Source organism: Chiloscyllium plagiosum, unplaced genomic scaffold (assembly GCF_037043375.1).
Source record: "Chiloscyllium plagiosum isolate Xiang-an unplaced genomic scaffold, Cpla_swu_hap1 HiC_scaffold_7, whole genome shotgun sequence".
In the NCBI taxonomy this organism is placed as follows: domain Eukaryota; kingdom Metazoa; phylum Chordata; class Chondrichthyes; order Orectolobiformes; family Hemiscylliidae; genus Chiloscyllium; species Chiloscyllium plagiosum.
The window spans coordinates 28686416-28710541 of NW_028270145.1; the positions used below are offsets into that span (position 1 = coordinate 28686416).

The 24126-nt window shown below is 40.6% G+C and overlaps 1 protein-coding gene across 8 annotated transcripts in view; it reads right to left on the reverse strand.

The window, feature by feature from the left end:
- Positions 1 to 24126, reverse strand: part of creb1b (cAMP responsive element binding protein 1b) — an 87104-nt gene that overhangs the window by 20345 nt on the left and 42633 nt on the right. For all 8 annotated transcript variants that reach the window (XM_087988879.1, XM_087988878.1, XM_043693301.2 and 5 more), the window contains 2 exons: positions 22035 to 22178; positions 12248 to 12348 (listed from right to left, as the gene is read on the reverse strand). In XM_087988879.1, the coding sequence (XP_087845005.1) occupies positions 12248 to 12348; positions 22035 to 22178 (245 nt within the window). The remainder of the gene's footprint in view (positions 1 to 12247; positions 12349 to 22034; positions 22179 to 24126) is intronic.

Below are 24126 nucleotides of genomic sequence, written 5' to 3' on the forward strand. Positions count from 1 at the left end.
TTTTGCTTGTCCTCGGATGCTGCCTGAATTGCTGTGCTCTTCCAGCACCACTGATCCAGAATAGTGGGACAAATGGCTTGTTTCTATGCTGCATAGCCATGAGTCCATAATTAAGTATCTTTTAAGTGAGCATTTATGATTACAGATGAACGGACAGAAGCAGGTTCAGTTCAGCAGAAAAGATCCATACCAACAAGAAAGCTATTTAACAATGACGCAAATCAGAAATGTCAGTAACGTAGCCTAACTGTATGTCTCAGGTACAAAGAATCGTATCTGATCAACGTGCAGAAACTCACTAAAAGGAAGTGCTTGCAATCTCAGAGTTAGAGACAGAAGAGTCAGAATGATACTTTAACCAGGTTGAGTGTCTGCAAACAATAATTCTGGGGGCAAATAATGTGTTGAAACCATTTGAACTGAAAACAAGAAATAATGGAAATCACAGCAGGTCAGGAAGCATTGACCTGCTCTTTCCACAGCTGCTTCGATTCTAGATGAGTCTTTATCAGAGTTAATGTGGAGGGGGCAGAATTTATGCAACAGTTTTACAAGTTGCAGGGTTGATGGAGTGCTGAGGTAGAAAGGGTGTTGATAATGCAGATTAAGTGATTGAACATGAGAATGGCAGAACAATGGTGCGTCTAACTGACAGACTGGAAACAGATGGTGTGGGGGAAGGAGAGAAAGGACACAGTGACAAAGAATGCAACAAAAGGGAAATAAATGGGAATAAAGACACAATCTAAAGGTGCTGAACTCAATCTAAGTCCAGAAGGTTGTAAAGTGCCTAGTCTGAAGATGAGATGTTGTTCCTCCAGTTTGCACTGTGATTCACTGGAGCATTGCAGCATGCAGAGGACAGACAAGTGGACATGAGCAGGATGCGATATTAAAATGGCCTGCTACGGGGCAGTTAGAGTCATGCTTGCACATGGACTGGAGGTGATCTGCAAACTCAGTCTAAGTTTGGTTTCTCTAATGTAGACTAGGCCACAACGGGGGCAGTGAATGTAATAGACCAGATTGGAAGAGGTATAGGGGAAATGCTGTTTCACCTGAAAAGGCTGTTTCGGCCCTGGAATGGTGAGCAGGGAAGAGTTGAAGGAGCAGGTGTTGTACTTTCTGTGGTTACAAGGAAAGGTGCCACAGGAAGGTGGGGTGGTATTCATGGTCATCAAGACATGGACTAGTGTTCCTGGAGGGAATGGTACCTGCAAAATGCAGACGGTGGAGAGAGGGAAAGATGTATTTGGTGGTGGCGCTCTGCTGGAGTTGTCTGAAATGAAGGAAAATCTTTGAATGCGGAGACTAGTGGGATAAAAAGCAAAGATAAGGGGACACAATCACACTGTTGAGTGTGATGGGAAAGGTGGAAATGTGTTGCTGGAAAAGCGCAGCAGGTCAGGCAGCATCCAGGGAACAGGAGAATCGACGTTTAGAGGCAGATTAGCATGTGTGCAGGGTTTAAGTTCAAAGTCAAGATTAGAATGGTGCTGGAAAAGCACAACAGGTCAGGTAGCATCAGAGGAGTAGGAAAATCGACATTTCAGGCAAAAGCCCTTCATCAGGAAATGTCATTGCCTGAAACGTTGATTTTCCTACGCCTTGGATGCTGCCTGACCAGCTGTGCATTTCCAGCACCATTCTAATCTTGACTCTGATCTCCAGCATCTGCAGTACTCAATTTCTTCCAGGGTTTAAGTTCAAGGCAGAATGGAAATGCAGCAAAAAGGTAGGTTAATTTAGGAAATATTACTAGAGATGTTGGAAATCACGAGGATAAGAAAATTAGCATTAAGGCGCTTTACCTAAAAGCTTGTAGTATTCATACAAAGTGGATGAATTAACGGCACAAATCATTGTGCATGATTATGATGTGGTTGGCATCACAGACGTGGTTGCAGGGGGTTCAGGACTGGCAGTTAAACATCCAAGGACTTAAAACATACCAAAAAGACAGGGAGGTGAGCAGAGGGGGCGGGGTTGCCTTGTTAGTTAAGAGTGAAATTAAATCTATGGCACTGAATGATGATGTGGGTCAGATGATGTGGTGTTTGTGTGGGTGGAGTTGAGGAACCATAAAGACCAAAAAAACCATGCACAGACCTCCTAACAGTGGTCAGGAGCAGGGGCACAAGATGTACCAGGAAATAGAAAAGGCATGTCAGAAAGGCAAGGTCATGGTGATCATGGGGGATTTCAATATGCAGGTGGACTGGGTAAATAATGTTGCTGGTGGATCCAAAGAAAGAGAATTCATGGAATGCTTACAGGATGGCTTTTTGGAACAACTTGTGATGGAGCCCACAAGGGAGCAGATTATTTTAGACTTAGTGCTAAATAATGAGCAAGACGTTATAAAAGATCTTAAAGTAAGGGAACACTTAGGAGGCGTCAATCATAATATGGTAAGAGTTCCGTCTGCAGTTTGAAAGAGAGAAGACAAAATTGGATGTAATAGCATTCCAGTTAAATAAAGGTAGTTACAGGGGTATGAGAGAGGAACTGATGAAAATCGACTGGAAACAGAGCCTTGTGGGGAAGACAGTCAAGCAACCATGGCAGGAGTTTCTGTGTAATTGAGAACAGTACAGAGATTCATCCCAAAGAAAAGGCAGATTATCCTGGGGGTTGAGGTTTGGGTGGGGAGCGGGAATTAGACAGCCATGGCTGACAAAGAAAGTTAGGAAATGTAAAAAAGAAAAAGAGAGCCTATAAAGTGGCCAAGAGCACTGGGAAATCAGAAAATTGGGAAGACTACAAAAACAAATAGACGATAACAGAGAGAGAAATAAGGAAGGAGAGGATCAAATATGAAGGTAGGCTAGCCAGTAATATTAGAAATGATAGTAAAAGTTTCTTTCAATACATAAGAAACAAATGAGAAGTAAAAGTAAACATTGGGCCACTCCAAACTAATGCAGGAAAGCTAGTGCTGGGAGATAAGGAAATAGCTGAAGAACTTAAGTACTTTGTGTCAGTCTTCACAGTGGAAGACATGAGTAATATCCCAATTAGGGAGAGTCAGGCAGCAGAGATGGGTATGGTAGCCATTACAAAAGAAGTGCTAGAAAAGCTAAATGGTCTAAAAATTGATAAATCTCCTGGCTCCAATTGGGCTACATCCTAGAGTTCTGAGGGAGGTGGCTGAGGAAATAGTGGAGGCGTTGGTTGTGATCTTTCAAAAAGTCACGGAAAGTCCCAGCTGATTGGAAAATCACTGTTGTACCCCCCTTGTTCATGAAAGGATCAAGTCAAAAGATGGAAAACTATAGGCTGATTAGCCTAACCTCGGTTGTTGGTAAAATTCTAGAATTCATTGTTTATGATGAGATTTCTAAATTCTTGGAAGTGCAGGGTCGGATTAGAACAAGTCAACATGGATCTAGTAAGGGGTGGTCATGCCTGACAAACCTGTTTGAATTCTTTGAAGAGGTAACAAGTAGGTTAGACCAGTGAACCCCAGTGGATGTTATCTATCTAAACTTCCAAAAGGCCTTTGATAAGGTGCTCCACAGGAGGCTGCTGAGTAAGGTAAGGGCTCATGGTGTTCGAGGTGACCTACTGGCATGGATTGAGGATTGGCTGTCTGAGAGAAGGCAAAGAGTTGGGATAAAATGTTTTTTTTTGGAATGGCAGGCAGTGACATGTGGTGACCCGCAGGGTTCAGTGTTGGAGCCGCAACTGTTCACGCTGGGAGTGCTAGTCCAGGATTCTCTAAAGGTTAACTTGCAGGTTGAGTCTGTGATTAAAAAGCATATGTAATGTTGTCATTTATCTCAAGAGGGTTGGAATATAAAAGCAGCAATGTGCTTCTGAGACTTTATTCTAAATGGGGCCTATCTCGAGCTTTATAGTGTCCAATTTTGGGCCCCACACCTCAGGAAGGATATAGTGGCACTGGAACATGTTCAGCGGAGATTCACACGGATGATCCCTGGATTGGTAGGCCTAACACATGATGAACAGCCGAGGATCCTGGGATTGTACTCAGAGTTTAGAAGGTTGAGGGGAGATCTAATAGAAACTTACAAGATAATGCATGGCTTAGAATGGGGTGGATGCTGGGAAGCTGTTTCTGTTAGGTGGGGAGACTAGGATCCTTGGGCACTGTCTTAGAATTAAAGGGAGTCAATTTAGAATGGAAATGAGACATTCCTTCAGCCAGAGTGTGGTGGGCCTGTGGAATTCATTGCCATGGAGCGCAGGTAGGCCGGTACGTTACATGTCTTCAAGGCAGAGATTGATAAATTCTTGATCTCGCAAAGAATTAACGGCTATGGGGAGAGTGCAGATAAGTGGAGTTGAAATGCCCATCAGCAATGATTAAATGGCGGAGTGGACTCGATGGGCCGAATGGCCTTACTTCCACTCCTATGTTTTATACTCTTATGCGGTTGAGACAGTTTGCTGTTTAAAAGATCCTGACTTGATTTTCTCTTGTGTGCAATAAACTACTGTTATTTTGTTGAAAGAACGTCAATATCCTCATGACAGTATATTCAGCAATTAAACAACATGGTAAATAAATAGCAGAAAATAAATTGTATTGTTTGTCAAGCCAGTTTCACTATGGGATCAGTTGGGATGTTGCTATTAGTTGGAACATGGCATAAAGGCTGCCAACAAATGACCCCACTCCACTGGGAGTGCTTGAACTGGCCCTCAGGATATGTCAATTTTATATGAACGCATCTTCATTTTTATCCCTCCACAGATGATTAGTCACTTCACTTATTAAGTGGCATTTCATAAGACTGTAGCATAGTAAAACCAGGTAAAATAATGTGCAACTTTCCAATATTGAGTCGTTAGATGACAAACAATAATATATTCTGAGACCTTTTGCTACAATGTGAACACAGTAGGTTATGTTGAATACAGAAGTTCTCTCCAAATATCCTGGTTAGTAATTAAAGCTAATCATCATATTTTCAAGTTGAGTCATACAATGTACAGAAGAAAACAGATGTTTATGATTGGCTGGAAGCCAGGTCAAACATGAATAGTACTTAAATTCGGCGTGTGGCTAACAGGAAATGGGGAAGAGGAGTTTCCAGTCATTCCCTTCAATATCCTTATTTGCATTGAAACAGACAGAATGCTGGATCTGTGGAGTGGGAAACTGAGATAACATTGAGTCCAGTATGACTCTTCGTCAGCACACTTTTTTGGCATTACCTAGGCATTTCTACAACCTTCAGAGAACTCTACATTTCTCGGATTCCAGTCTCTTTCACATCTCCGATTTCCTGTCCCGCCACTGGTGGCCGTGCCTTCCACAGCCACTGTCTCTATCGCTTTCTTCTTTAAAGCATTGCTTAAGCCTTATGTCTTGCATCAAATTGGGGGCAAGACTGCTTCCTCATGTAGCTCAGCACCAAATTTTATCTGATTATGCTTGCGTGAATTACTCTGGGATGTTTTATTACTTTATAACTTAGAAGAAAAGCCACACTGGATCCACATGATTTGTAAAACATGGACTAATAAGATAATTCTGATACAGATCTGAAGTGTGTTTGGAGCCAAACTCCTCTTTTTTAGCTGTTGGGAATCACAGATGTATAGCACGGAAACAGGTCCTTTGGTCCAACTCATCCATGCTGACTAGATATTCTAAGTTAATCTAGTCCTATTTGCCAGCACTTGGTCCATATCCCTCTAAACCCTACTTATTCGTATACCCATCCAGATGCCTTTCAAATGTTAAACCACTTCCTCTGGCAGCTCATTCCATACACGCACCATCCTCTGCATGAAAATGTTGCCCCTTAGGTCCTTTTAAATCTTTCCTCTCTCACCCTAACCCTGCACCTTCTAGTTCTGGATTTCCCCAACCAAGGGAAAAGACCTCATCAACTTAGCTTATTCATGTCCCTCATGATTTTATAAACCTCTAGAAGGTTACCCCTCTTCCAAATTTCACAACATCATTCTGATAGGAGGGAGACCCAGAATTGCACATATTATTCCAAAAGTGGCCGAAACGATATCCTGTACAGCCAGAACATGACCACCCAACTCCTATACTTAATGCTCTGACCAATAAAGGAAAGCACACCAAATGCCTTCTTCACTATTCTATCTACCTGATATCACTTTCAAGGTCTCTTTATTTCGCACCACTCCCCAGGATCTTATCATTAAGTGTAGAAGTCCAACTCTGATTTGCCTTTCCAAAATGCAACACCTCACATTTATCTCTATTAAACCCTTCAACATCACCCTGTCACCTACCTTCGAGCCAGTTCAGTATCCAAATGGCTTGTTCTCCCTGCATTCCATGTAATCAACCATGCTAACCAGTCTATCATGAGGAACCTTGTCAAAAGCATTCCTGAAGTCCATATAGATCACATCCACTGCTCTGCCCTCAATCCTCTTTGTTACTTCTTCAAAAAATCTCAAGTTAGCAAGATATGATTTCCTACGCCCAAAGCTATTCTGACTATCCCCAAGCAATCCTTGCCTTTCCAAATATGTGTAAATCCTGTCCCTCAGGATTCCCTCCGACAACTTTGCCCATCACTGATGTCAGGCTCCCTGATCAAGAGTTCCCTGGCTTTTCATTACCACCTTTCTTAAGTAGTCACAATAAGTTAGCTAACCTTCAGTCTTCTAGCATCTCACCTGTGACTATCAATAATACAAATATCTCGGCAAGGTGCCCATCAATCACTTTCTGAGCTTCCCATTTCTTTAGGGTACACCTGGTCAGGTCCTGGGATTTATCCACCTTTGTCTGTTTTAAGACATCGAACACCTCTTCTGTAAAGATCAAGATGTCAACATCTATTTTCCCACATTCTGCATCTTCCACGTCCTTCTCCACAGTAAACATTGATGCAAAACTGTTTAGTATCTCCCCCATCTCCTCCGGTTCCACACATTATGTCTTGCTGATCTTTGAGGGGCCCTATTTTCTCCCCACTTACCCTTTCGTCCTTAATGTATTTATAAAGTCCCTTTGGATTCTCCTTAACCCTGTTTGCCCTCCTGATTTCTCTCCTAAGTACACTCCTATTGACTTTATACTCTAAGGATTTGCTGACATATGCTTCCTTTTTTCTCGACCAAAATCACTGCCTCGAGTCATCCAGCATTCCATCTACCTACCAGCCTTTCCTTTCACCCTAACAGGAACATATTGTCTCTGGACTCTCGTTATCTCATTTCTGAAGGCTTCCCATTTTCCAGCAGTCCCTTTACTTTCGAACATCCACCCCCAAACAAAGTTTGAAAGCTCTTGCCTAATACCATCAAAATTGGCCTTTTTCCAATTTAGAACTTCAATTTGAAGATCCTGTCTATCCTTTTCCATAATTATTTTACAACTAATAGAATTATGGTCGCTGGCCCCAAAGTGCTCCCCCATTGACACCTCAGTCACCCCGAGGATATGGAGGTGCTGGGCCTCCTCCACCGCCGCTCCCTCACCACCAGACGCCTGGAGGAAGAACGCCTCATCTTCCGCCTCGGAACACTTCAACCCCAGGGCATCAATGTGGATTTCAACAGTTTCCTCATTTCCCCTTCCCCCACCTCATCCTAGTTTCTAACCTCCAGTAACTCGACCTGTCCGGACTTGTCCGACCTGCCCAGCTCCTTTTCCACCTATCCACTCCACCCTCTATTCCCTGACCTATCACCTTCATCTCCTTCCCCACCTACCTATTGTACTCTATGCTACTCTCTCCCCACCCCCACCCTCCTCTAGCTTATCTCTCCATGCTTCAGGCTCTCTGCCTTTATTCCTGATGAAGGGCTTTTGCCCGAAACGTCGATTTTGCCTGTCCTTGGATGCTGCCTGAATTGCTGTGCTCTTCCAGCACCACTAATCCAGAACCTCAGTCACCTGCCCAGCCTTATTTCCCAAAAGTAAGTACATGCACATACTGAACTAGAAAAGTTTGTACACACTTAAATTCCTCTCCATCTAAACCCTTAACACTATGGCAATCCCAGTCTATATTTACAAAGTTAAAATTCCCGACCACAACCACCGTAATATTCGTACAGTTGTTAACAGATCTCCTTACAAATTTATTTCTCAATTTCTCACTGACTTATAAACAGTGGCAGAGTATTTTGTAATTTGCTGTATCCTCAGTTAGAAAATTCCTTTTTTAGGGTCAACATGCTGGAAAGCAATTTAATAAAGCAACATCAGAGCAAATTCAAGCGCGAGAACAAGAAAATTCCCCTCATTAATCTGCTGACAGAAAATATGTTGGAGAAAACATAACTGAGGAAGTCCCAATTTTTGTTTACTATGGATTCAACTCATCAGGGGCTGATTAGCTTAATTGCTGGCACGTGATTCAAAATAACACCAATGTGGGCTCAGTTCCCATTCTGGTTAAGCAAGACTTGAGCCTTGCAATCATGTCCTGTCAGAGAGTAAAAGGCAATGGCAAACACCACTGAAAAACTGCGAAACATATGACTCAGGGAAGCATTAGTAAAACGAGTCAAGGACTTGCTTTCAGGCACAGCACACAAATAATGACATTACTCTCAGACTAATGTATTTTGTGACTGGCTGCTGTTTAACTTGATGCTGACATTAAAAAAAAAACTGCGATAACTATTGTCTCATGGGCATCAGACATACGCTGATTTATAGTCAGCATTAAATCTCTCTGCATCAGGTCACACATAGGCAAAGAAACCTCCTGTCATACCCCCATCAGCAGATGATTAAATTATTTTCCATGCTGAACATGGATTGGATTAAGCATCGGATGTAGCAAGCAAACAGAATACACACGAAAAACAACTTAGTAGGACCACTACTGATGGACTGACCAAGACCTAAAGGGCAGCATCTCTGTTAGAATGGGTGTGCAGCATTTGGAAAAGAACCAAGAGGAAAATATTTATTTGACCTCTATCCAGATCAGAAGAGCAGCCATTTTCAACTACAACCAAATACCTCATGGCCTGGCATATCCCACCACTCTACCATAACCAAACTGGGGCTCAATGTAGAGTACAGGAGGGCATGCCAGGAGCAGCAACACACACACCTAAACAAGAGGTGGCATCCTGGCAAAGTTACAAAACAGGCATGCCAAGACAGTAGGAGCAGCCTGCAATAGACAGAGCTAAGCAGTCCCATAAACAATACATCAAATCAAGTTCTGCCGTTCTGTTCAAGGCAGGCATAAATGGTTTCAGACAACCACAACACCACGAATCATTGGCTCCACAAATGCACAATCCTTGATAACAGGGGAACCCAGCACATCAGTGCAAAAGATGAGACTGAAGCATTTGCAATTATCTTCAGCCAGAAGTGCCAAGCGGAATGTCTGTCTTGGCCTCTTCGTGAGCAAAGTAGCACAGTTGCATCGATCTTTAGCCATTTCAATTCACTTCACGAAATATCAAGAAACAGCTGAAGGATACTGGATATTGCAAAGGTGAAGGGCTTGACAGGGTTGCAGCAGAAGTACTGAAGACTTATGCTTCAAAATTAGCCATATTCCTAGTCAAGCTGTACAGTACATCTACAACACTGGTACTGCTGCAGGAGTTCCTCTGTATTGTAACCATCTTTTCTGCTTCATCAATGATCTTCTCTCCATAATAACTCAGAAGTGGGGACGTCTGCTCAAACTATTTCCAATTCCTCAGCTCCTGAAGCAGCTTGTCAACATGCAGCAAGACCTGGACAACTTCATCAGGCTGGGTTAAGTGGCCTTACCATTGCTGAATCCCCCATTAACAACAGCCTGATAGTTGCATTGACGAGAAACTGAACTGGACTGAATGGCGACTAGCTGATCAGAAACTAGTAATTCTGAGGTACTTAAACTCCTGATTCCCCATAACATGCCCATCATCTCATAATACGAATCAGGATTATGATGGAACGCTCTCCACATGCCTGGATGAAGTGGACTCTAACAATATTTATGAAGGGTGATATCATCCAGGACGAGCCAGCTCACATGAGTGGCACCCCATTCACCACCTTCAACATTTACTTGCTTTCTACTGACAGTAGCAACTGAGTGGACCTTCTGCAAGATGTACTGCAGCAGCTCAACACAGCTATTCAGACATCATCTACCAAACCTGCAACCTCTAACACCTTGGAGGGCTGCAACAAATGCATGGGAGCACCACTATCTGAATACTCCCTTCCTGCCCTGCACCATTCAGATGTAGACCCATTACACTGCTCCTTTACTGATGTTGAGTCCAAAACCTTGAACACCCTTGCTGAAAGTGCTGCAAGTGTAGCTAGCCATCATGGACTTCAGAGTTCAGGAATACAGTTCAATACCAACTTCTCAAGGCAAATAGGGATGGAAACTAAATGCTAGCTTACCCAGTATTGTGCCCTCTATATTCAACTGTTCTGACGCAAACTAAGTATATTTAAAACAGAACAGGACAGAGGATAATGGAATGTGTGTGCACTTTCTCAGCTGATATACAGCCATGGTTTCCAAGGAACAGTGCAAGGCAACAATTCCGACATATTGTGAATAAAAAAACGTGTACAAAGCATCAGTCACTTTTGCATGCAGACATTGAGAGTTGGAGTTTATACAAAGTATAAAAGATCATAATACAAATTAGCCCCACTTCACTACCCAATGCCCAGCATAAACAGACATTTGAGAGAGAAAACCATGAAATACATACTTCACTAGCTCAGGAGCCCCATACAGCCATCATCATTTTCTGTCTTAGCTAGGATGTGGTTAGGGATCAAATCAGAATCTTTCTTGTCTATATTATTTAGAAGACAACTGCCTAAGTAGTGATTCTGAACTCAAAGCATTGTGTACATTCACAGATGCTGCCAGACCTGTTGTGTTTCTACAGCACATTCTGTTTAATTCCTTTTCCCTACTTGGCCAACAACACACAATCTTTCTGTAAGCACATTTCAACTTTCCTCAAAATTGGAAGTAGGAAAATTAATGGCACTCATTTCCACTGCTTAAGATGGGATTAAAGTAGCTCTTCATGTTTCAGAATTCATTCACGAAGTGTGGCTGCTACTATCATTTATTAGCTATATCTTAATATCATTGAGGCAAGCTGCCTTCTCAAACCACTGTAGATCACGTGGTGTAGATATTCCCACAGAGCTGATATGGGCTTTCAGGATTTTGATCCAGCGACAAAGAAGAAATATTGAAAGACAGGTGCTATCTGATTCGAACACTGACTTGTGAACAGTTGCATTCCCATGTGCCAGCTACCTCAGACATTCTATACAGAAAGCTGCGCAAAATGTTATAGATCAAAGCTCCTTGCAAACCAGACACTCAAGCTGGAATTAATTAAGAGAAAGAGCAAATAATAAGTTCTCTGTGCTGCAAGCATCTCGCTCATGATTCACACTAAACTTTAAAACTAAATTTTAAGTCCGAACAGATTAAAGTTATATGGTAAGGTAATTCAATTGCTGCAGCTCAAGACGAAAGAAATGGCAACTCAAAAGGAGACTCATGTTTGTCTGATAAGGTTAGAACAGGAGGGATTGAGCTGAAACAGTGAGGCCAAAAGGTGCCCAAGCATAATTTCCTTGATGCAACTGAGCAGGATTGGAACTCTCGAGAGGAGAGAGTGGAAGAAGAGTAGGGGTGGGGTGTTGAGGGAATCCAATGCAGGTCTGGCTTGTTGAAGTCAACTGCAGATGAGGAGTTGGAGTTCCACTCATAAACGAGTACCAGGAATGGACTTGAGGCCAGAGCAGCATGGACCCAGGAAAGGAGCATGATAGACTACAAACAAAAAGTAGTTAAGTCCACAAAGGAGCAACTTGAGAGGGAGCTGCAAGGCCAGATCAGCAAACATGAGCTGTAACCAGTCTACAAAGTTTAAATGAAGTTTGATGCCCCATTTCATTAATGTCTGGGAAGAGTTGCTGACAAATCTATGGGATCTTTCATGATCACGAGATATTTAGTGTGTGTTGTGAAGGATTCCATCACACTGCATTATCCATGTTTACCATGTTAATTATGGGTGTTAGAATCAAGCTGTACATGTTTTGTGCATTGGACAATTGCTAGTTCCAAGTGGTAAAATCCTGTGGTTTTATTCTTTAAGCTTTGATGTTAACTTAAATCACATTTGCATTATTTAATTTGTTTCGTATGCAAGTTTACTTTAAAAAAGTGAAATCTTGTGGCATAGTGCTATCGGTTAGAATTAAATATTCCGCTTACTTTTAAACATTAGAGATCCCTGAATAGACCATATCAGCTGTTACCTGTATGAAGGCCGTCTCGATAGAATTTCTCTACGTTTCTGAGAGTCAGTCATGCTATCCACAGATTCCTGGGAGTCCTCACTTTCAGGTATAGTAGAGATCTGAAACAAAACAAAACTCAGTATCCTTCCTGTCCACTTTTCTTTCAATTTACAATATAGCCCCAAAATAAACACTCAATAATAGCTTATCGGCTAAACTGTAGCTTTCAGAGCAAGGTTGGATTAATATAAGAGGTGTTATAACTAAGAATTTGTTCACAGATATTTTCCTAACCAATTGTATGCTCCATACAAGAAACAATGTCTGCATTTACATAGCATGATTTATAAATTCCAAATCTCAACACCTTTCATAGCTAGTGAAGTGCTTTTCAAGCAGTTGAAGCTGTCAGTGTAGAAGATTAAGCAGTACATTTGTTCTCAGTAAGGTCTTTTAAACAGCAGCACAATGAGAATATGAGAAACAGGAGCAGAAGTAGGCCATTCGGTCACTCGAGCCTGGCCTGATATTCAACACGGCCAAAGTTGATCTGCCCCATGCCTCAACAGGCCTTTCATGCCAACTCATCAAGAGCCCTCAACTTTCTCATATTCTAAGTACTTTCAGTAATCTAGCTTTCAGAACTCTGGGGTACAGAACTCTAGACATTCACTATCCTCCAGAAGAAACTCCATTGTATTGCAGTGTTAATGAGTACCCTTTATTCTGTAACTATGCTCACTAGTTCAAGGCTTCCTCATTAGTAGAAACATTTTCTCAACATCTACCCTATCAAACCCTTTCAGAATCTTGTACATTTCAAAAGGACCATCCTTCAGTTTTCTAAACCCAAATGAATAAAAGACTGAATTTTTTAACCATGCTTCATGAGTCAACCCCTCATCCAAAAAACAGATTAGTGAATCTCTTGAACACTCTTTATACTATCATATCCTTTTCCTAGATAGAAGGACCAAAATTACATAGTACTCCAAGTGCAGCCTCACCAACACCGTCCAACTGTAACAGACTTCCGTACTTTTAATCTACAACCCCGAAGCCATAAAGGCCAGCATTTAATTTGCCTTCTTTCTTTCTTATTGTTGCACCTTCATGCTAACATTTTTAATCTGTCATGCATAACAACCAAATCATTCTTCACTGCACTGCACTTTTTGGAGTCTCTTTCTATTTAAATAGTCTGCTTTTGATTCTTCTTACCAAAGTGCATGATCTCAGACTTTCCTATGTTAAATTCCATGTTACAATTTTTTGCTCACTCATACAACCTTTACCCCCCCCTTGCAGATTGTTCAACATGCCCTCTTAGCTAGTTTGTACCATCAGCAAATTGAGACACACACTATCCTTGCCTCAGATCACTTATTACAGAACATAAATAATTGAGGACCAAAGGCTAATGTTTGTGCAAGTGACTAGTCAAGTCTTTCCCAACTGAAAAAGACTGATTAACCCCAAACGTGTCGTGTTAACTCATCTTCAAACCATGCGAATACACCACTGTCAACTTCATGAGCACCAACCTGCGAAATAACCTTTTACATAGCATCTTATCAAATACATCTAGAAATCCAAATACAATCATTCTACTGGGACCCCTTTATCAACTCTGCTTGATATATCCTCAAAGAAATCTAGCCAAGTTGTCAAACATAGTATCTGTTTGACTGGGTTAAGTCTTTCTCACTGCATTTTTCCTTTTAAATACTTTTTAAAGAAAAGACCAGTTTTAAAAACCAGGAATTGTAAGAAAATTCTGTATAGGTTAAAAGTACAGTAACATGACACTCATTGCAAACACAGTAGTGCTTGCAGGCAGATTGAAACCAAAGGGCTGTGTACAAATGAAGATTTGGTTGACAACAGATAGCAGATTGTTAACTGGTCACTTGTCTACAAACCAATGACAAAGGATTTCTGCCCGCCAACAATGTCACTGGTTCTCAGGAAGTTGAACAGTTTGCATCTTTTAATAAGATTTTGAGAAGCCTTCAGACCACCAGCAGCTCAGTAGCTCTCTCTCTGTTCTCCTGAAGAAAACCAGTCTATCTTTCCTTCAATAGTTGCTGCAAGCTGTGATTTTGAGGAAAGACATTCTGGCTATTGAGGGAGTGCAGCGTAGGTTCACGGGGTCAATTCCTGGAATGGCGGGATTACCTTACACAAAGACTGGAGCAACTGGGCTTGTATACCCTTGAGTTTAGAAGACTGAGAGGGGATCTGATTGAGACATAAGATTATTAAAGGATTGGACACTCTGGAGGCAGGAAACATGTTTCCGCTGATGGGTGAGAGTGCTGAACCAGAGGACACAGCTTAAAAATACGGGGCAGGCCAATTAGGACAGAGATGAGGTGAAACTTCTTCACCCAGAGAGTGGTGGCTGTGTGGAATGCTCTGCTCCAGAGGGCAGTAGAGGCCCAGTCTCTGGATTCATTTAAGAAAGAGTTGGATAGAGCTCTCAAGGATTGTGGAATCAAGGGTTATGGAGATAAGATAGGAACAGGAATGGTGGTGCAGGCTCGAAGGGCAGAATGGCCTACTCCTGCACCTATTGTCTATTTCTGGTCAGTAAGGCAAAGACCTTATATTAGCAAACCAGCCACCCTGCATCCCTGGCAAACCATTGGAAGCATCTGAAAAATAAACAAGCAGCAGCATTTTGATCACCAGATCATTTTGATAGCAACAGCAATTCTGAAAAGATCACCAACTTCTGTCCCAGTTTTTCTTCCACCCGTAATCCATTTTTTTTTGTTCTCCTGCCAATATCTATTTGTATGTAAGGGGGAACTTACAACAGATTAAGACCTTCAGTTAATAGAGTTCTATGTCAATGGTATATAGTTGTTTACCTGTAGCAAGAGTCTAATTACATTTAATAAGTAGTAATTCTTAACTATGAAACTACATAGCGCTTTTTGCTAATCTGGGTCTGAAAATCTGGTAAACTTTAACAACCACAGGAAGTAGGGTTTGATTTCCAGTGCACGATCCCAGCGAGTTGTGACATGGTCCTCAATAATGGACTCTAGCATTTGCCCAATGACAGATGTTGGGCTAAGTAGCCTATACTTTCCTGCTTCCCTCCCTTCCTCCCTTTTAGAATAGGGATGTCATATTAGCAATTGTCCAATCTCTGTAACCCTTCTGGAATGTTTCAACCGATGCCTCCACTACATCTGGAGCAATTTCAGAAAACCCTTGGATGCTGGCTATCAGGTCCTAGTGATTCGTATGCCTTTCGTTCCATGAGTTGGTCAAATACTTTGTCCCGTGATTGACACTGTTAGAAAATCTTTCCCACCATTAGCATCTTTACAGGTATCTTCCAGATTTTTAGTGTCTTCCACTGTGAAGACCAAACAAAATATTGTTTAAATAATCTGCAACTTCCATATTCAGTTATTAATTCCCAGCTGCATCCTCCAAGAATCCCCAACTTCAGTTGCTCTCTTGCTTTCTAGATTCCCACTGATGCTCTTGCTGTTTGTTTTTCTATTCTTTCCAATTTACTTTCATAATAAATTTCTCCTTCTTTATTAGCTTTATAATCACATAATGCTGTTTTTTAAAAAAATTCCAATTCTATACCCTAACACTCATTTTTGCTTTGTATGCTTTAGGTTTTGACTGGATATTCTCCTTGACCACCTCTGTTAACCACAGTGGGTCATGCTTCATGTTGAGTCTTTCTTTTAACAGAAAACACTTTTTGCGCAGTATTATAAAATATATTCCTGATGAAGGGCTTTTTCCCGAAACACAGATTCTCCTGTTCCTCGAATGCTGCCTGACCTGCTGTACTTTTCCAGCACCACACTCTCGACTCTAATCTCCAGTATCTGCAGTCATCACTTTCACTCTATTATGAAATATATGTTTATAGGTTTGCCACTGCTCATTCACCAACCTTCCTCCTAGTCTATTTTACTAGCCAGCTTTAGATAACTTTCTTCATACCTCTGTAATTGCCCTTATTTAATTTGAAGACACTGGCTTGAAACATTGGTTGCTCTCTTTCAAACTGAATTTGAAATTCTACCATGGTGTGATCGCTATTCCCCGAGAACATCTTAACCACGAGATCTCTCGTTAACATTATCTCATTACATATTGATGGTTCTAAAATATCCTGTGCAAAGAAACAATTCCTGATGCATTCGACAAATGCCCATGTTACACTTGTACATCTGATTTTTCCAGCCAGTATGTAATTAAAATTGCCCATGACAATCCGAGAACCTTTCTTACACTCTTCCGTTTTCATTTATTACTCAGTTCTGAGACTCAGCTCTTCGGTACCTATATACGACTCCCACCCAGGATTCTCTCTCTTGCAATTTCTTACTCTCACCCAAACTTATTACACATACATTAAAGTACTCACCAGCACACATATTTTATTTTTATTAATAAAATTAGCCCACCTCCCTTTTGTCTTCTGGAACATTAAATACCCTTGAGTTCCCAGTCACCCTGCAACACATCACCACAATAGTCTATCAAGCCATAGTCATTTATTTCCACTTTTGCTGTCAATTCATGCACCTTTTTATACAAATGTCGCATGCATTCAGAAAGAGGCTTGTGCTTTGACTATTTACCATGATGACTTTTTTCCTCTTTATTCAATCATGGGATGAGGGCAGCACTGGCTATTTATTGACCATCCCTAGTTGCAGAGAGATCAGTTAAGAGTCAATCACATGTCTATGGATCTGGAGTCACATGCAGGCCATACAGGTGCAATTGGCAGTTTTCTTCCCTAAAAAACATTACGGACTCTGGCTCTAATTTCTGCTACACTCTTCTGAACACATTTTCTACTCCTTCATGTCACACTATAATCATCAATCATCTCTACACTACCCCGTGCTTCTATTCTCATAGCTTTTGATTTTGTAAAATAATACTCTATCCAATTGAAAACTCCACCCATAAATGAATTAGTTTAAATTCCTATTTACAAACCCTAGATACATGAATCACCATGACACTGATGAAGGTCATCTCAAGAGTACAGCTCTCTCTTCTAGCCAGTGTCCGTCAATTTCAACCCATTTTCCCCTCACCAATCTTGCAGCCATGCATTCATCTCTCTAATATTACTAACATTACACTAATTTGCCTATGCTTCAGGTGGTATTCCAGAGATTGCTGCCTTTGTAGCTGTTTTTTTTAAATTTAGCCCCAAACTGCTCTCAATCCTTCAGCAGAGCTTGTTTTCTAATCTTTCCCAAGTTGTTTGTACCTACATGGACAACAGGATCCTTTCCATCCCACTTCAAGCTCTGCTCCAGACAAGATCACCTGAACCTTGGCACCACAGGAAATAGTCTTGGGATCTTATCTTTGGGGCAGGAAACTCTATTTATTCTCCTATGCTATTCCCTATCACAACTACATTACTCTTTTCTTTGTCCACAGCGCTGTGGTTGCATTGAGAATGAGTAAACCAGTCTGTGCTCACCTAAAATGAGAGCAAGAACCTGGTACTTCGAGGAGGAAATGGGCTGAGGCTCATCCAAAGCTAAAGCTTCAGATCCCTCTATGTGCCTCATTCACAGTCACACCACCCTGTCTCTGACTGTGGATCAAACTGATGCAATTAAATGAAATGAGATTTGACTGCCCACTGAAACGAAAGGTACTTTTATCCCTCACTGACGTGCTGCAGTGTCCACAACTCGGATTCCTGCTCATCAACTCAGACAAAGCTCCTCAAGCAGCCAACATTTGCTATGGATGTGGTCAATGTTCCCTAGAGGCCCACGCAGTTAGTAAGAAAATTCGGGAGAATGTTGTCGTGGACCACACTGGTGCATTTTTCTTTCAATCCTTTCTCACATTCATCTGCCAACCCACAAGTTTGAAATTAATGAATCCTCCACCCAACACCACTCTGGATGGAAAGGGGAAATTTTAGTTGCATCAAGATAAACTATTTGATGCCTCACACAGCTGTTAGGAGAATGAAATCAGCTGCTGGAAATCACTAGTATAACAGAAAAAGGCTAATACCTTGGATCTTACATAAGAGTGTGCAATTCTAATTTGTTTACAATATGTGACAACACCCCACCAGTTTATCAGAAAGGATATGCTACAACTATACTAGATACTAGTTAGGTCACATCTTGTCTATAGTTTATAGTCTGATCACAGGAAAGAAGTGATCACATGAGAGGATACAGAGGAGATCGATTACTTTGCTGTCAGGAATGGATAAATTTAGCTGCGAGAAGTGATTGGATAGTTTGGGACAGTTTTCTTTTGAAAAGATGAGACGGAGGGAAATTTATTGAACTGTATAAAATTATGAGGAGTTCTGAACGAATAGGTAGGAAGTAACTGTTTCCCATGGCACAAAGATTAATTATCAAAATTCAATGATTTAAAAAGTGAAGTGGTAAAAGATTTAGGAGGCAAGTTGAGAACTATTTGACTCAGACTGTTGCCTATGTAGAGCTAACTCCCTGAGTGGGTGGTTAAGACAGAAATACTTATTACATTTAACACTAGCATATGCATCAATACTATAAGCTACAAAACCTTGAACAAATAGCTGGAAAATTGGATAAGGCAGGATAGTTTTCTCAAATGGGACATATTGGGCCAATATTCACCTCCTGTGTGCTGAATTTGTGTGATACAAATCTTTTACATGAGACAGTGGGTCATAAGATATTCACACTACAATTGTTTTCTTTAATACTTACATTTCAATTCAATGGCAGATAGTGTGCAACTTCATTGTTCTGCAGGACACTGAACTAAGCTTCAAAGCACATGTGGTCCACCATTAAGGTTATGATTTCCTTCTTTGAACCATCGCTGCCTTTGCCTCCTGGCTTAATTCTGAAATGTATTCCTTTTTGACCTCAAGTCATAATTCATACTGAACTCCATCAAAGGCATCCTGTCATAATCACCATCTTGTCCCTTTCAATATTTTACTACTGACTTACGGATATGGAGCTCCCCTACTAAACCTCAAGATCCCTTTCCCCAATACATACTAACTACAATTTCCCCACAGAAATATAGAAAATAGGTGGCCTCAATTTTGCCTTGAAGGTTGCACTGCCATTCAACACGATCATAGCAGATTTCCTCCCTATGCTCTTTGATCCCTTTAGCCCCAAGAACTATATCAAACTCCTTCCCGAAACACATTCAATTTTTTGGCCTCAACTACTTTCTGTGGCAGAGACTTCTACAGGCTCACCACTCTCCATAAAATATTTCTCTCCATTTCAGCCCTAAATGACCTATCTGGCAATCTTAAATTGTGATCCCGGCTCTGGACTCCTGATGGCATTGGAAACATCCTTCCTGTGTTTACCCAGTCTAATCCTCTTAGAATGTTATAGATTTCTATGAAATTCCCTTCATTCCGCTCAATGAATTCACCTGGAGTTTTGATTATACCCTACCTCTGCTAATAAAAACTAGTTAGTCAGAAATTATAATTTAACTGGGTTTATGAGACTTGCATTGTAATATGGAAGCTAAAGGAATGAAGAAAGTTGAGAATTACATCAGGATAGAAAGGAAAAAACAAAATGTCAAACCAGTGTAATTAAAATTAAAGAATCTCAACAGATTATAGATTGTCGAAAAGTAATTTCAAGACAGTTAAAATAAGGCAGACAAATCACACTAGGGAATACATGCTGCAAGGGAAGTGAGTCACCTACTGTTCAACCAACACTGTTTTAGCTTTACCAGTTCTTTTCTTCTGCTTTGTTTATGCCAGTAATTAATTCCAAATGTTTATGTAATCCAAGCTTACTCTGCTAACCATCTCCTCCTCTCCACCCACGCTTACTCATCAATCTGCCATTGCGCACACCAAGGCGAGCGAAATAATGAACATCTGGACCATGGAGTTCTTCCAAATGGACCATAGGATGTGTTCACCCAAGTAGTAGTTGGGGAACATAGCATAGCTGCATTTAAGGGGAAGCTAGATAAACACGAGGGTGAACAACACAAGAATGTTTTTAGGATTAGTTGAAATAAGGTGAAAGACTCAGAGCATAAACAACATGGCCCAAATAAACAGAAGAGTCAGTTTCTGTACTGACCACCAGTGTATTGTAAACTGCATCTAAGTTGTGCTCACTATCTAGTTCCACTGTCGCTATAAAAATCCTAAAGTATTAAGCAAACTATAATTATTGTAAAACACATGCACAGTTAAGTCCTCTGTTCTAAGAGACAGGATTGTTTACGAGCACAGAACATAACCTTGATTCACTGTACCAATATCTCGAAGTTAAGTCTGCCGATACAAATCTCCACCAGCAGCTTGTTAAAAGTATTACACGGACCAATAAATTTAAAATATACGAAACCTTTGTTGGGAGTCAGCTTATTGGCTGAGATAGTTATTTTTCACAACAAAACGTGAAAAGATTTTATGGTGAAGCCATCATTGAAAATGAAACGTCTCCCCGTTTGATATATTTGAAAGGCATCATGAATTACTTTGTTAGGATTGTGGGAAATCATAATTTCCAGTATGCTATCTAATTTCACAGACATCTAGCTTAGCCTTCTCTGAGTTTTCGATGCTCCTGTTAGAACAGTAGTTAGAACAGTTTCCTTTGTTTGTCTTGGTACAATGGTCAAGGACCAATCATTCAAGTAGCCCCAAAATACATTGAGGCAGGGAGACTCTTCTCTTGATATCTCTGGGAAAATCCAGTCACTAGGGCAAATACTTAGAAGACACTTTTCTTTCCTTTCTATTGTGTAGGCATAAGAACAAGCCATTTCCATTTACTCACAAACCAGTTCTCTCTCAAACTTGCTGCCAATTGTGATTTATCAGCAGCAAAAAATGAGAGAGAACATGTGATTGGAGAAGCAGTCTTACTCATCTGAATGGGAACAGGAAAATTGCAGCAATAGATTCCTTGCAAATCAATGTGGAGTGTCCAGCTAAAGCTAGAGTTCAGGGGCTAATAATGGGAGGAAAATGCATTTGATACTTATCTTGAACACTAAGTAAATTGCATAATTTAACATTGTACAGTTTTATTTAAAAAAGATTTGGATTAGTGATTATCGCATCTCAGTAGTACTTTCCTTCTGTTTTGGCTTAAAGTTTATTGGAGAAATTGATAATTGAGGATTTTGAATAATTCTCTCAACCTACTTCTGAGAGAGTTCAAGTTCTCCATACATCAACACAAACAGAGAAGGCAATGGTATTGAGTAACAACATCAACTAATAAAGGAGTTAGTGAAATTGAAATAGTAGCCCATCAAAATAAACAATCTGCCCTTGAGAAATTTCAAGAGGAGTGCTTGAGCAAAACAAGATTATTTTGAACAATGCATTCAGGATTAAAGATCAAATACTTGAATGCCAAAATTCCATGCTCGTGAACAATTTTGATTAATGAACGCCACTCCAAAATAAAAAGTGTATCTGTTAAACAATAATTTGAGAATACAGATGAGCTTATAGTCAAGGAATTTATTGGACAAATTCAGAACAAGGCAAAATCTATTGAACTTGCTTATGGTAAAAACCAAAATAAATTTTGAATTGCACCATAACTAGAAAAATTCAAATAGTGCAAAACAAACACTGAAAAAACAAAGTTTGTTCACTCACCTGTGGACCACATTTGTATCCAGGTTTTAACAAAAGCCTCATGTTTAGACAATATAAGCTACACTTCAAACTAATTTTGTCATGCTTCATACATGCATTTAAAATTTGGATCAAGATAACATACACTTTGTAACATGATGTGGGGCTTACCTGAACAGTCTGAACTTGAGGGGACTGTATGACTGAGGACTGAGCTGCTTGGATAACTCCTTGGACTTGAACAGTCTGCCCATTCGGCAACTGCACTAAAGTTACTGCTGGACTTGTTGTTGATTGGATCCCAGGCATGGTTACCTAGGAACATCAAATACAAAAACATGATTACTGCAATTAGTCCACATTAAAAAGAATAACTTAATTTAGAGTGTTCCATTCAAATATTAGATACTTTAAATTGAACTTGGTGGGCGGCACGGTGGCACAGTGGTTAGCACTGCTGCCTCACAGCGCCAGAGACCCGGGTTCAATTCCCGCCTCAGGCGACTGACTGTGTGGAGTTTGCACGTTCTCCCCGTGTCTGCGTGGGTTTCCTCCGGGTGCTCCGGTTTCCTCCCACAGTCCAAAAATGTGCAGGTCAGGTGAATTGGCCATGCTAAATTGTCCATAGTGTTAGGTAGGGGGTAAATGTAGGGGTATGGGTGGGTTTCGCTTCGGCGGGTCGGTGTGGACTTGTTGGGCCGAAGGGCCTGTTTCCACACTGTAAGTGATCTAATCTAAATGGGGAAAAAAACATGCTGAATACAAATTTCATTTAATTTTAATGAAATTTTGAGGTCATGTACATAAACACTCTTCTAGGAGGTGCTCCTATGGTCACTGAACTATACTGATTTATATTAATCCATTAAATTGCCCTTCCTGGGTTCAGTGTCAATTGTTTCAATCCAATGATGCACAGTACAAATTCAAGCTATTATTCAAAAATAAATATTAGAAAGGCTGTGGTGAGTTTATGACAAGATGAATAATGAAAACAGATTGGGAGGCTGATCAAGAATACACTTGAATAGTTGAATTTGGATGGGACAATGGCATGAATATGGGTTTGGTGAATAAGCTTAGGAATGCACAGAGGGGAATAGAGTAGATAAATAACAGCTCAGGATCAAACTGGAGCTAATGAGGTGCATCCTAGGATATTAAAGGAAGTAGCTACACAGAGGCAGTGTGTTGCTGTGGCAGAAATCTTCCAAGAATCTTTAGATTTTGGGAAAGTCACAGAAGATTGAAAAACTGCCCTTGTAACACATTTACTTAAAAAAGGTAGGAGACAAAAACAAGTAAATACAGGCCAGTTAGTTTAACATCCAACGTTTGGAAAATATTATTCGCATACTTTGACATATGCTTTGTAAAAGCAGTGTATTTAGAAATGCACAATATGACTTTAATGGTGGGGGATTTTACCTTTCAAATCATGGACCAGGACTGTCATAGTGTTAAGGGCTTGGATGGGGAGGAATTTGTTACTTATAAAAAAAACACAAACATTCTTATTGAATATTTGGATGTAACCACCAGAGGAGGAGTAAAACTTGTCTCTCTGTTGGGAAATAAGACAGGGCAAGTGACTGAGGTGTCAATGGGAGGATATTTTGAGGCAAGTGATCATAATTCTATAGTTTTAAAACAGTTATGGAAAAAGAATAGACCTGATCTAAAGTTTAAATTGGAGGAAGGCCAATTTTGATGGTATTAGACAGGAACTTTCAAAAGTTGATTGGGGGAAGATTCTTTGCAGATAAAGGGACGTTTGCGAAGGGAGAGGTCTTTAACAATGAGATAATCAGTGTTCAGAGACAGTATGTCCCTGTTAGTGTGAAGGGCAAGGCTGGTAGGTGTAGGGAATGCTGGATAACTAGTGAAATTGAGGCTCTGGTTAAGAAAAAGGAGGCAAATGACAGGTATAGACAGTTGCAATCGAATGAATTCCTAGAGTAGTATAAGGGCAGGAGGAATATAATTCAGAGGAAAATCAGGAGGGTAAAAAGGGGACATGAGATAGCTTTGGTAAATAGAGTTACAGAGAATCCAAAGGGATTCTATAACATATTTTGGGCAAAAGTGTAACTAGGGAGAGAATAGGGCCCCATAAAGATCAATATGGCTGTCTGTGTGTGGAACCACAGGAGATAAATGAGATACTAAATGAAAATTTTACATCAGTATTAACTGTAGAGGACATTGAAGCTAGGGAAGTTGGGGAAATAAATAGTCATGTCCAACGCTAAAGGATAGAGGT